This window comes from Triticum urartu, unplaced genomic scaffold, assembly GCF_003073215.2.
Source record: "Triticum urartu cultivar G1812 unplaced genomic scaffold, Tu2.1 TuUngrouped_contig_10138, whole genome shotgun sequence".
Lineage (NCBI taxonomy): Eukaryota > Viridiplantae > Streptophyta > Magnoliopsida > Poales > Poaceae > Triticum > Triticum urartu.
In genome coordinates this window covers 1-13398 of record NW_024110975.1, presented here as the reverse complement: position 1 = coordinate 13398, position 13398 = coordinate 1, and the positions used below count along the sequence as shown (strand labels likewise).

At 44.0% G+C, this 13398-nt stretch overlaps 1 protein-coding gene and 1 long non-coding RNA gene across 5 annotated transcripts; one reads left to right on the top strand and one right to left on the bottom strand.

Moving 5' to 3' along the window:
- Window positions 1–5537: 5537 nt before the first annotated feature.
- LOC125526444 lies at window positions 5538–10567 on the top strand. 4 transcript variants are annotated; one of them, XR_007291678.1, is made up of 8 exons: window positions 5538–5781; window positions 5933–6047; window positions 6667–6730; window positions 6851–6944; window positions 7352–7469; window positions 7841–7976; window positions 8643–8725; window positions 8884–10567. It is a non-coding gene; the product is annotated as an uncharacterized LOC125526444 (long non-coding RNA). The 4 variants fall into 4 exon arrangements; XR_007291680.1 differs by having other exon boundaries at window positions 8571–8725; XR_007291677.1 differs by having other exon boundaries at window positions 7751–7976.
- Window positions 10568–12681: 2114 nt separating this feature from the next.
- LOC125526443 (acyl transferase 15-like) lies at window positions 12682–13382 on the bottom strand (the record flags this gene model as incomplete). Its single annotated transcript, XM_048691148.1, has 2 exons — window positions 12682–12955; window positions 12994–13382. Coding segments are annotated over 2 exons (663 nt in total), but the record flags the coding sequence as incomplete, so codon positions are not given.
- Window positions 13383–13398: the final 16 nt, after the last annotated feature.

The following is a 13398-nucleotide window of genomic DNA, read 5'->3' as shown; positions in this document are numbered from 1 at the left end:
ACGGCTGGAGATGCACTCACATGAACTAGTGTTGTTGTAACATGAACTGTAGTAGGTCGCTGCTATCTAAATGTGATCATTGCAAGGAGGAACCACTGTTTGGCTTCATCTCTTCCTCATTTGATCATTTTTATGGCCCATATGCATGCTACGTGTTGGCTGACTTGGCATGACGTGCACGAAAACTGTTTGGGCATCCATACTAAACAACACTTCTTAATTTTCATGTAGACTTGCTCTAGCTCTTCTTAATTTTCATGCATGTTTCTTTCCAGACTTGATCTTACTACTAAATAGCACCCCATCACCTATTGTTGTTGTTGTTGTTGTTCACCCTATCCTTGCTGTTCTGTTTTCTTGTTGGCAGATATTTTGAGTAAATTCAATACGAAAGATGTTTAAAGAAGCTCCAAGACATTCTTATATACCAAGTTATGTAATAATAGCTGGGTTATCTGGGAATTTAATGTATCTTCTCTCTGTTTGTGAATGAAATAGTAATTATGTATGTGATTTAATGTATCTTCTCTCTGTGAATTTCATGTATGTTTCAAAACTACAATTTCTGTTTCATATGAAATAGTAATTATGTATGTGATTTGAAAATGTGTGCAATGGAAACATGACTCATGCGACCCACTTATCAAAATAATTTGAGCACATTTAAAATTTCTGACGTGTGGGACCAGTGTATGATATTATGATATATGGGACAAATGTAAAACAGTGGAAAATAAAATGGCAAAAAATAAAAGATCATACGCTGTAAAAGGCCGCATCTAGAAATAAAAAGGCCGAATTGCTGGGCCAGGCCCATGTAGCTAGCAAAAATTAATAGAAAAAATAAATATTAAAAAGGCCGAATTGTTGGGCTAGGCCCATGTAGAAAACCGAATTGGACTAGGCTGATTCTTGTGCCACATCAGCTTGCCACGTTGGATGCCTACGTGGCCCGGGGAGGTTACTAGTGACCAAAATTTTGGTCGTGAAACCAACGACCTTTTACATATCACAAAGAAGGTCACTAATTTCAGTTTACGACCGCCAGCTTTTGACCATCTGTTTTTGGTCGCAAAAAGGTCGCAAATGAAAAACAATGACCTTTCAGTGACCAATAGTGATGGTCGCAAGTTGCCATATTTCTTGTAGTGAGGTGACCGTGCGGGTGCAGCACTGCCAGATAAACGCGACAACGGTGTCGAACACCATGCAGTCGCCGCCGCACTCTGCTTTGATGCGGCCGATCAAGCTCCATGGGATGGTGACGTCGAGGCTCGCCATTTCCTCCATTCCGACGCGCATCCCGGACCGCACTGCGGCGGCCATCAGTGGCAGGAGGTGCGGGAGGGAGCCGTCCACTTCGGATCTGATTGGGGCGACGAATGGCACTGGCATCCCACGGGCGAGCTCGCCGGTGGCCCGCAGGAACTGCGCCATCCGAGCGCCATCGGCCGCAACGTGGTTCCACGTCGCCCCGGCGATGAACCCGCCGCAGGCGAACTCGGTCACCTGCACCAACAGCAAGGCGTCGCAGCTTCTTCGCAGAAGTAAATAACATGTCCATCTACATTTTTCTCCAAGAGATCCTTAACCATAACAATACTAGGTTGTACTTTAATTTGTTCATCAGGTTTAGGTGTTCTAATATAGGTTTTGTTGACCACAGTTGAAACTTTAGCATGTTCCTTTATCCTAACAGGGAAAAGTGGTTTCTCAATATAAGCAGCAGGAACAATTGGATCAACATTATAAATTATAGTTTCTTCTTTAAATGGTATTGGTTCTTTAATTTCTCTTTAATAGGTGGGTGATATTTAAACAACTTCTATTTAGGGAGATCAACATGAGTAGCAAATGATTCACAAAAGGAGGCTACTATCTCAAAGTCAAGTCCATGTTTAGTGCTAAATTTTTGAAAAGCACCGATATTTATAAAAGATTTAACACAATCATACTTAAGTTTAATACCTGACTCTTTACCTTCGCCGAGTTCTCAATCTTCAGAGTTGCGTTTAATTCTTTCCAAAAGATCCCACCGGTATTCAATAGTCTTCTTCATAAAAGAATCATCACAAGAAGTATCAAGCATGGTTTGATCATTACGAGAAAGCCGAGTATAAATTTTTTGGATAATAATTTCTCTTGAGAGCTCATGATTGTGGCATGAATATAACATTGACTTAAGCCTCCCCCAAGCTAGAGCGATATCTTCTTCTTCACGAGGCCAAAAACTATATATATAATTTCGATCACGATGAACTATATGCATGGATATTTTTTGATGGAACTCCATTTTCAGTCAAATCCAATTCTAGGATCAAATATTATCGCATAGGCTATATCATGTCAATGCTTTTCCCTTCAAAGATAAAGAGAAAACCTTCTTCATAACTTCATCTCCGGGTAAACCTGTAAGCCTGAACAATCCACAAATTTGTTCTACATATATCAAGTTCATATCAGGATGTTAGGTTCCGTCTCCTGCATAAGGATTATTAGCAGTTGTTCTGCCATACCCGAAGGAATTTCATATTAAATATTTTCAGTAGGTGCAGTAGGTTAAGGGGTAGCTAATCGTGGTTCCGGTCGAGGTGAAGATACCCCGAACAAACCCCTCAAATAATTGTTTTCCATAGTAACAAGTAACAATAAATTTCAGCACACTAGATAAATGTTTCCTTACCAAATTCCACTTACCAAAGGCGCTTCACTCCCCGGCAACGGCGCCAGAAAATAGCCTTGATGACCCATAAGTATAGGGGATCAATTGTAGCTCTTTTCAATAAGTAAGAGTGTCGAACCCAACGAGGAGCAGAAGGAAATGACAAGTGGTTTTCAGCAATGTAATGTCTGCAAGTGCTGAAATTATAAGTAATAGAGTAGTTTGATAGTAAGATAATCTGTAACGAGTAAGTAACGATAATAGTAGCAAAAATGCAGCAAGGTAGCCCGATCCTTTTAAGGCAAATGACAGGCCAAAATGGTCTCTTATGATAAGCAAAACGTTCTTGAGGGTACACGGGATTTTCATCTAGTCACTTTCACCATGTTGGTTTGATTTGTGTTCGATATTTTGATAATTTAATATGTGGGTGGACCGGTGCTTAGGTGTTGTTCTTACTTGACCAAACCTCCTACTTATGATTAACCCTCCCACACAGAGGCGGAGCCAGGATCTCTCAAAGCCCAGGGCTGAAACTAAGCGGCTATACAAAAACACCTAAGATTATTATACCACACGTACCAATGCACGTCATAAGTACACTTGATATTAACAATTCAAAGGAAATATAAACTTCATTATTAACACGAGAGAAAATTTGACAAAAAAATATAAACAGTCTAACAAAGTGCATTGTTGTAAAAGCTAATATCAAATTATTGATGACTTGCTTCATATGAGATCACCATTTCTTCATTGGCAGTAGTTGAGGTACCTAGAGTTGTAAAGATAAAATTTAGGGCCTGTTCGGCAGCTTCCCAACTCCTGAAATTCCTGAAATCCAGCTTCCCATTTCGTATGCCAGCTTCCGAAATGAAAGCTAATGATCAGAAAACCGTTCGGTGTGCCAGCTCCAGTTTTCTCTCGCAACGTATGGGCTGGCAGCCTTTTTCAGTTGATTCTGGCCTATTGGGAGTTGAGGACAGGCCAAACTTGGCCCAAGTTGGAGCTGGCTGGCCCATTAATCTCGTTTCTGGCCTGGTAGGGAGGGAAGGGAGTCGCTCCGGTCTTTTCTTCGCTTGACGAAACGTTTTCTTCCACTTCGCGGTGGCAGCTCGCCGTAAATAGCTGGAACTCCAACTCTTGCGATTTCTGGGATCGACGAAACACAAGCTCCCAGTTTTTGTACGTGGATGCTGGTTCGATCCAGGAAGCCTGGCGCCGGGCGGGCCAGCTCCGCTCGCGGATACGCGGAAGTTGGGAGCTGGCGAGCTACCGAACATGCCCTTAGTGTCCAAAATCAAGAGACTAGACATGGGCCAAATCAATTGTTCAGTTTTTTTAGAACACAATATATCATTATCATGAAATGCACGAGGTAGCTAGTAGGCCCTTTTGTTTCCTCATTGTGTGATTTCGTCTAATAATTGATTTCGGTTTATCAGATAAAAAAAAATTGATTGAAATTATACAATTGAAAATCACCAAATAATTGATTTCTGCTGATTAAGAGGAATTAGGGGAAATGTCAGTTGATATAGGTAGAAATTACCTATCATACATCCACATTAGTAGTGGGAGGCCGGGAGCAGATAAGAGCCGGCCAAGTAGATTGTTTAGGCGCAGTAGGGGCTGCTCTGTGATAAGATGATCCGAGCGCCAAGCACCCTGGGCACAGCCGTGCAGGTCAGTTCCGCCCCTTGAAATCCCCTTGTTAGAGTCTGAAGAAAAATGAAGCAATCTCAGGCCATGTGCCCTCTCAGCCGTCGGATCGTTTTTCCGAGCGCGTTTTGGCCGTCGGATCTTCGGGTGGACCGATCCGGGCCGTCCAATCGAGCCCGCAGCGACCCTGGCCGTCCGCGTCGCCATGCCACCGCCTGGCCGTTCAGCCTGTGCAAAACCGAACCGAAAACCAAAAACCAAACCAGAAAAAACAAAACCGAACCGAAATTCGGTTTTTTCAGGTTTTGGTTTCAGTTTCAGTTTTCACTTTTGAAAACCATATAGCCTTCGGTTTTTCGGTTAGAAACCGATGGTTTTCGGTTAAACCGAATTAAACTGATAGAACCTTTATAGTGTGAAGATATTTAGCTAAAGCCAGAGCCACCCCTCCTTTTATAGCCTTGTGCTCACCGCGCTTCAGCTCCATACGCGAGGTGGTAAACTTTGCAGAGACAGGCCAACGACCTGAGCAGTGAGCACCTGGCGCTTCGTTTTGCTTTCTTGGGCCTCAATTATCCAGCCCATACAGCCAGTTCTGGGCTTCTAGCGCACGTTGGAGCTCGCGTGCCTAAAAGAAAGGCCAGCCGGCCGCTGGAGTCGCTCGTGGCTCCCGGGTCAAACTATTTTCTTTCTTTTCTTGCTCCCTCACGTAATTAAAAACTTGTCTAATCCTCAGACTTGGTGTAATGCCTAGGACCAAAATGATGTGTGCCACTGCCATCTAATAATGATCTAATCTACGTAGGCATTTCTTACAAGAAAAGTCTTACGTACATGGCTACATGCACAGACCAAATCATGTGACAAAAAATATTTGTTGTCCATTCAAAAATTCGCGACAACTTTGGTTAATTTGGTTATTACCGGAACCAAACCGAAAGCAAACGGTTACAACCGAAACCGAACCATATCTCCATATAAAACCGTATAAACCGAAGTATAAAAACCGTATAAACCAAAAACCGTATAAACCGAACCGAATCAAACCAAAAAAACCGAATGCACAGGCTGGCCGTGCCACCGCGTGTAAAATCGGTGCCCCCCAAGGGCGTTTTAGTCCTTTCACTTTTGGGTATAAACTTTTATCAGCTCCCGTAGAACCCTAGCCGCCTCCTCTCCTCTCCCCTTCCCAGCCGCTCGCCCGCCCGGCCGTCCCGCCCGCCGGGGCCAGGCGCGGCGGCTCGATGGTGAGCGCGATGGATCTCGAGCTAGCTCGGGCGCGTGGACACGTTGGTGAGCGCGCCAGCGGCCGTGGCGAGCTCGAGCCCGGGATAAACCTAGCATCCTGGTCGCCATGGACGCCGGCGCTGCACCTGCGCCGCTGGTTGGTCCTCTCCGACACCGTCCGGGCCCTCCTGCACTGCATCACCCTCCTACCGCGCCTACTAGACCTACAGGTCCCTCTCCCCCCTTCTCCTCCTAAAGCTAGAGATTTCAGGTCGCTTGGGCGTGGAATAGAAAACCAGATGGATTTCTTTTGGTGTTCATGGAGAGGCAGATCTGGCTTTACTTTTGTCTTCTCATGTGTGTTGTTCTTCAATTTTGCAGGAAGTGCTCATGTATCAAATTCCAGTTGTTACTCAACCTGTAGTGGATTCCATTTGCTGAAGATATCTTCCATTGTCACCAGTGCATCCTTCTATCTGGCCTTCACGGATCAGTGGTTCAACCCTTCTCCTCCTTATTTTCACTATTCTTCTATTCTAGGTTGGATGTATACATGTATGGCCATGTGTTTTTTGTACTCTTTTCTTTTTTGTCTTGATTCTGGTAAGGGACAAAAGAATTTGTGCTTGTTTTTAGTGGGGTGTGGACATATGCCTTTTATTCTTGGCTGGACATTGGTAGGAACCCTGGTGGGTTTGTTCCTTTTTGCATGCAGGAAGGCTATGTTTTTGTACAGGAGTTGTTGATTCTTATTTCTTTACTGCTCTAGCTAGGTTCCAAGGAAGGGGCTCTTTGGAGCTATCTTATTTTGTTAGTTTGCTGTCCAGGGGAGCTTTAGATCTAGAAGCATTTTTTCTGAAGTATGCATTTGTTGTCAAGGAGAGGTATAGTCTTGAGGTCATACGATAATTAGGAGTAACTCTAGAGATGCTTTGGTGTGCCCCTTTTGATTGATGTTGTTGGATGAGTAGTCATATGATAGTTAGGAGTACCGCTGGAGATGCTTTGGTGCTTTGGTGTGCCCCTTTAGACTGGTGTTGTTGGATAAGTAGGTGGATCTGGTGAGAGATAAAGGTGATTTTTTGGATCTGATGCCTGGATGCGGTCATGTGCAGGTGCTGCTGTGTGAATTTGTGCCGCTGTGTCGAATTGGGCGGAGGCTTCCCTGTCAAGAAGAAGGTATCCTACAAACTCCACCCAATTCGACGAGCATTGAGCTGCAGCACCATCTGGTACTTGTACGGTCTGAAAAGCTTGTGCTATGTCACTGATTTCTTGGTGCGATCCATGGTGGTGCAGGTGCAGAGAAGCGTTGGGCACTTCAGTGCAGGCAAGGTGGTTGCCCATGTCCTGGAGGCTAAGATGTTGGCTTTTGTAGCAGCAGATTCCCTATGTAATACTCTATATGCTCCTAAACTATGCCAAATTGCTGATATATTGTCTTCAATCTTGGTAGAAATCTCCAGAGTCCAGAGCACCGCTACATAACCGTGTCTTTTTTGGGATAATCGGTGCAACCTACCATGGTTATTGTATGAAGTTGAGCAAAGTGTAACTAAATAAGTAAAAAGAAACTGACAAAAAAATCAAATATAAAGGGTGATCAACATGTTTTATAACTGTTGAAAGACGTGTCAGTTGATATATGAAATTCAGGACATGGTTTCAGCTTGTAGCAGCAGTGTTATTGTTGGCCTCACCAGTCGCCACACTGAACTAGCGGGGTTGTAAATGGATGCAGTGCATTACAATATGATATCCCTGTCTCGTACATAACAAGTCGGAACTCTTCTATTGCAGGTATCTATCAAGATGGGATATTCAGGTCGCTCTGCGTAGTGGGTGCCTCATCATTTACAGGAAAGCTATTAATTCTAGGAAGCGATTGCGTGCTCATGTAGGACTTGATGAAGGAGAGGTGAGTACATGAAAATATGTCCAGAGAAATTTCTCTTTATTACCTTCCTTTTCTATTTTGAGATATATTCTTCAGTTTCTTTTTAACATATATTCTTCAGTTTATTTGTACATTGATGCCCCAGATCTGGTGAGCTTGTTTCTTTTTGAGATATATTTTTCAGTTTACTTGTACTATTTATATATACCTAGATTCACTGGATTATCATGTGAAACTGATGTTTCAGTAATTTGAGATTTGTTATTTATATTTGACTGCTTCATTGTTCTCTGAAACTGCAGGTATGTCCCAAGTGAACTGGATTATTATGATGATTTCGTCGATTCATACTCCTTTTTATCCTGAAATAAATGGCTTTCACCTTTGGGCAGTTTAAGTGATGGAAGATATTGTTTCAATGATATTGAAGCTATTTAGATACTATGGCAGTTAAGGTTCATTTGAAGTCGCGGATGGATGCATGATTTATGCAGAAATGTATAAGTGCCATGTAGTGGTTAATTAGAGGTATACATTAGTGCATACAATTCTTTTATTCTCTGCTTCATGATCTGGTCAAACAGATACATTATTAGCTTAATTGGAGTATTGTTGGTTAGTGCAGTATCTATAGACTGTTAATATTGTTATTTTTGTTATTCTATGCATGTGAACACTGCCGAAAAGGGTGTCTTTGGAGATTTTCTTTCTTTCAATATTTCCAATTAAAAGGCTAAAATTAACAATTCATTTGTAATTTCAATATTCTGTGAGCCCTGCTGTATATACTGTCAGGCTACACATGTATCTCTTACTATGTCAAGCATTATCAGTTTATGCACAGATTTATCTAGCTTTGCTGTCATTTTTGTAGTGGATGTGTAGGTTTATCACAGTACCCATTTTACCATTTATGGTGTTTGACTGTATCCCGTTCGCCACCGGGCTTATCTAGATGCGTACACTTCTTGCTAGCTCCCCACTTGACAGCCCAAACTCCCCACAGTAGTCCTGCTGCTTGCATTGTGCTTGGGTTCAAAATTTTCTCCTGGAAGTTTTCGTGCAGCTATAGAATTATTTAGAGTATAGTTCCCGGACCTTATTCATGTGTTCTTTTTGTAGGTGTATGGAAGTACAAGTACGCTGTGGCTAATTTGTTCCCTCTTTTATTGTTGTTACCGTGTCCTATCTCAGGTGTTCTTCGACTAAAATCAGGCTGCTCCTGCCATGTCTACCAGTGAAATGCCTCCTTCCATGATAAAGCAGCCTACTCTTAGGTACTTGCACATGGTTGAACCATCGGTTATTCAGGATTTTTTAGTAGTGATTTGGTGCACCAATAAATAGATGTTCCTACTATCTTAGAAAGTTTTAGCACGTGACAGGGGATCAAAACTTGATTTATTGTTTGTGTGCTGCCTAATTTGTTTTGCAGGTACAGATCTTGGTGTTGATTCTGCCTCACCTTTCCAGCCGGCAGTGGTTCGGTTTGCTGCAGGTTTCCTCGGTGTTCAGGCAGCACCCCTCCCCCATTTATTTTACTTAGGTTTGATGCATTTTAGGTATTGTTTGTTGTCGAACGGATTCAGAACCGTTGTACTGGCATAACAAAAATAGATGGTGATGTATCGACACATTCCAAGTTTAGAATTACTTTATTATGTAAAACAAAGATAATCCTTGGTAGAAATATATTGTCAAATGTGTGCTGCAATTGTAATTAGAGATCGAGGTCGGATCAGTATTTTGGTTTTTGTATTAGCAATTTCTTAGTGCCTTTCTTAGTGTGTGTACAGTCCTTCATAGATGTTTACTTTGGTGCCTGCTACTGGTTATAGTCATAGGGATGATATTTACCTTACTAAAAGGGCAATGGCTCATTACATTGTTAATTCCAGTTGTTTGGTTCAGTGCCGTACAATATGATGCAGAAAACACAATAGTGGTTTTTATTCAGAGAAAGCACTTGATAGGTAACTCTCCTACTCCTTCGTTGCCCTCCTCTCCATCCAGTCCTGCCGGAGCCCCGACGGCGGCGGCTCCCTCCATCTTCCCTTGCTCATCTTCCGTCACGTAGGCGACCTGCGCCCTCCGCTCAGGCTGCTCTCTCTCTCTCTCTCTGCATACCGGAGACAGCACGACTTGAGTCTCTTCTAATCCCTCCCCTTCTTTCTTTGGGTAACATGAGAATAGTACAGAAATCATACGAGTAGATTGCAGCCGAACCAAATACTGCTTGTGCATTAAACATGATTTATTTCACTGGGTTGTTAGCACTGTCTCCTAGATGCAATGCTCCTCTGCTTTCTTCCTATCTCACCAATGGATTCATTTGGACTAAGAAAATGTGCTCTTTTTTGAATCCGTGATGCCACTACTTTCTGCTGTGAAGTACTCTAGTGATTCTTACATGATTTCCATACATCAGACTGTGTCATATGTGACCTTTTGCTTTACTATGATGTTTAATTAATGTAAGATGCAATTTTTTTCGAAATATCAACGATTAGGTGATGCTTATTTAGGCCTGAAACCTTTAACTTGCCAAATTTTTATACATAGGTGACCTCTCCGACCTTTTCTACTTCTAGGGATGATGATGGTTTTGAAATTATGATCAGATACTTATTAAGTTCTATTTTTTCTTGTGCTCATGTTTCTATCCTAATCCAAGGAACTGGTTCTTTTTATTTTGTGGATCAGGTACTTCATGGCAGCGCTGTGGACAGCATCACCATAACCACATTGATGGTCCAAGCCCCAACTCACGACATCATTTTTAGTTGGGTTGTGAGCACCTCAACAACTCAACAACAAATATACTTGATGTGTAGCCGCATATACTACATCATCACCGACATCATTTCTATGACATGCTCAAAGTGATGTAATTAACCAAACCATTACTGTTATTAGTGCTTAGTTCCTCCTATATCTTCGAGAAATTCTAATGATGGAATGAATGGACTATATTTCCTTCAATCAGTGGAATATATATTGTGTAACCAGTAGTGGACTGGGTGGTGCTACCATCGTGCTTTGCTATTCATGTAACAACCTGAATCGAATATGAATCGCGTTCTACCAAGTTGGATATAATGTCACTGCATTGTAAATTAGTTATTATGTGCTGCAATTCTTCATTGCTTTTGGTATGATGTCAATCTATCAGATTTGAAGCGTAACCTACTGTGTTGGATGGTCGCTGGGTTGGATATGACCGCACCCGCCAGGGTGCCGGGTGCGGGGTGTGGCAAGCCGCACTTTCCATCTAGTTGATGAGGGTTGAAAGTAAGTGGCGTCTACGCTTTGAGCTACGGTTTTCTGTGCGGACGAGATCCAGCGATTCTACAAAATCGTTTTTTAGCATGTGTACGTTTTTTTAGGCATGTAGCCTATGTACGTGAGCTGGAGAGCTCGTTGGGCTGCACACATGGGGCTGGGCCTGTACGGCATGCTTGGGGCTGGGCTTCCTATATGTCTAAAATTCAAAAAACAATTACTCTGGTTATAGGTGTTAGTTGGGCCACGCCTGGGACTGTAGCCCCAACTGCCCTAGGCCCAGTTCTGCCTTGCTTCCGCAAGCATCTGCAACTACGAGAAAAGTATTAAAAATAAATTCTAGTCATAGCATTAAACTTTCGGATCCAATTGGTCCCTTGCAGAATAGCGCATAAACCGGAGTTTAAGCTTCTGTCACTCTCGCAACCCATCATCTAATTGCTACTCCACAATGCATTCATTTAGGCCCAAATATGGTGAAGTGTCATGCAGTCGACGTTCACGTGACACCACTAAAGGAATCACAACATACATACTATCAAAATATCGAGCACATATCAAGTTCACATGATTACTTGCAACATGGTTTCTCTCGTGACCTCAAGAACAAAAGTAACTACTCACAAATGATGCTCAAGATTAGAGGGGTATTAAATAGCATAATGGATCTGAACATATAATCTTTCACCAAATAAACCATATAGTAATCAACTACAAGATGTAATCAACACTACTAGTCACCCAGAAGCATCAATCTATAGTTCCGTAACAAGATTGAACACAAGAAATGAACTAGGGTTTGAGATGAGATGATGCTGTTGAAGATGTTGATGGAGATTGCCCTCCCCAAGATGGGAGAGTTGTTGGTGATGATGAGGACGATGATTTCCCCCTCCGAGAGGGAAGTTCCCGGCGGAATCGCTCCGCCGGAGGGCAAAACTGCTCCTGCCCAAGTTCCGCCTTGAGACGGCGGCGCTCCGTCCCGAAAGTCATCTCCTTATTTTTTTCTACTTCAAAATGACTTATATACCAGAAGATGAGCACCGGAGGTGGGCCTGGGTGAGCACAACCCACCAGGGCGTGCCCGGGCTCCCTGGCGCGCCCACGTGGGTTGTGCACACCTGGTGGCCCCTCTCTGGTACTTATTTGCTTCAACATTCTTCATATATTCCATAAAAATTCTTCATGAAGTTTCAGCTTGTTTTGAGTTGTGCAGTGTACGTAGCCTAACGTAGCTTTTCCAGGTCCAGATTTCCAGCTGTCGGAATTTTCCCTCTTTGTGTGTACCTTGCAAATTATGAGAGAAAAGACATTAAAATTCCTCCAAAAATCATTATTATGCATAAAAACATCATAAATAACAGTAGAAAAACATGATGTAAAATGGATGTATCAATCTACAGGTTAGATCTTTTCGATCTATGTTCCTCTTCATCGATGGCGGTTGTTGTTCTGGTGCACTGGTCTTATGGGGTCTTAGCACGACGACTTTCCGACTGTCTAGTACAATAAGATTTGCCCGGCTCCAATGAGGTAGGGGCGATGACAGTGGCGCACCTTCGACTTGCTTCAGCGATTGTAGTTGTCGCTAGATAGTCTACGAATTTGGATGTAATTTTTATTATTTGTGGTGTTTTTGCAATGCCATGATGTTTGATGAATAGATCGGAAGTTTTTTTGAAAAAAAAGTTTAGTAGGCACGTGAATTGGCGAGACATACTCTCGCCTCTATGGGTCGCTCGCTATGGAGATAGCCAGCATAGTTGAGTAATCACTGTGCTTCGCCAATGAAAGTTCTGTTCTTGCAAAAAGGAAGTGGAAGAATCGTTTTTATTCACGAGATTTATTCTGCGTGCCTGCGTGCCTGCGTGCATCGATCATCATTGTATGCATGGGTGCATCTGCATACGTGCTCCGATGTACGTACGGTACGGTTGCATGTATACCACCACTATATACCCGGGGCGGCCAACTCCTGAACGAAGACATCGGCGTGCTCCGGCTTGACGCACTGGGACACGACTTTGACACCGTCCTTCCCCTTGCACGGCGGACACAAAATGCAGAGGTTCACCGCCGTCTGCTCCGGCTTGCACATCGGTGGCATCACCCGCGCTGGACTCTCACGCCCGAAGTCCACCGCGTCGAACCCAATGTTCCTCCAGCTCGTCACAGCCAGCGTGTTGTACTTGGAGTAGCTCGGCGGGGGAGCCTGCGCGGGGGCGGGCGCGCTCCGGTCCCTCGCCGATGCGCCCCACCCCCATCGGCGCCCCCCCCGCCGTTCATGAGTATGTCCTCCTTGGCAACCCTGATGAGCTTTACCAGGTCCTTGACGTCGCCGCTCGCCACCGCGCCGCTCCTCGCTTGGACCGTCTGCCCCATCAGGCAGTTGCCGTAGTAGCCGCGCTTGGCGCCCACGAGCCCTCGAATGTTGCTCGTGAAGACGAGGGGCGCGGGCGCGTAGGGGTCGGAGATGACCGCGCGGGTGCGGCACTGCCAGATAAGCGCGACAATGGCGTCGAACACCGTGCAGTCGCTGCCGCACTCTGCTTTGATGCGGTTGATCAAGCTCCATGGGACGTTGACGTCGAGGCTCGCCATTTCCTCCATTCTGATGCGCATCCCGGACCGCACTGCGGCGACCATCGGCGGGGGGGGGGGGCGGGGG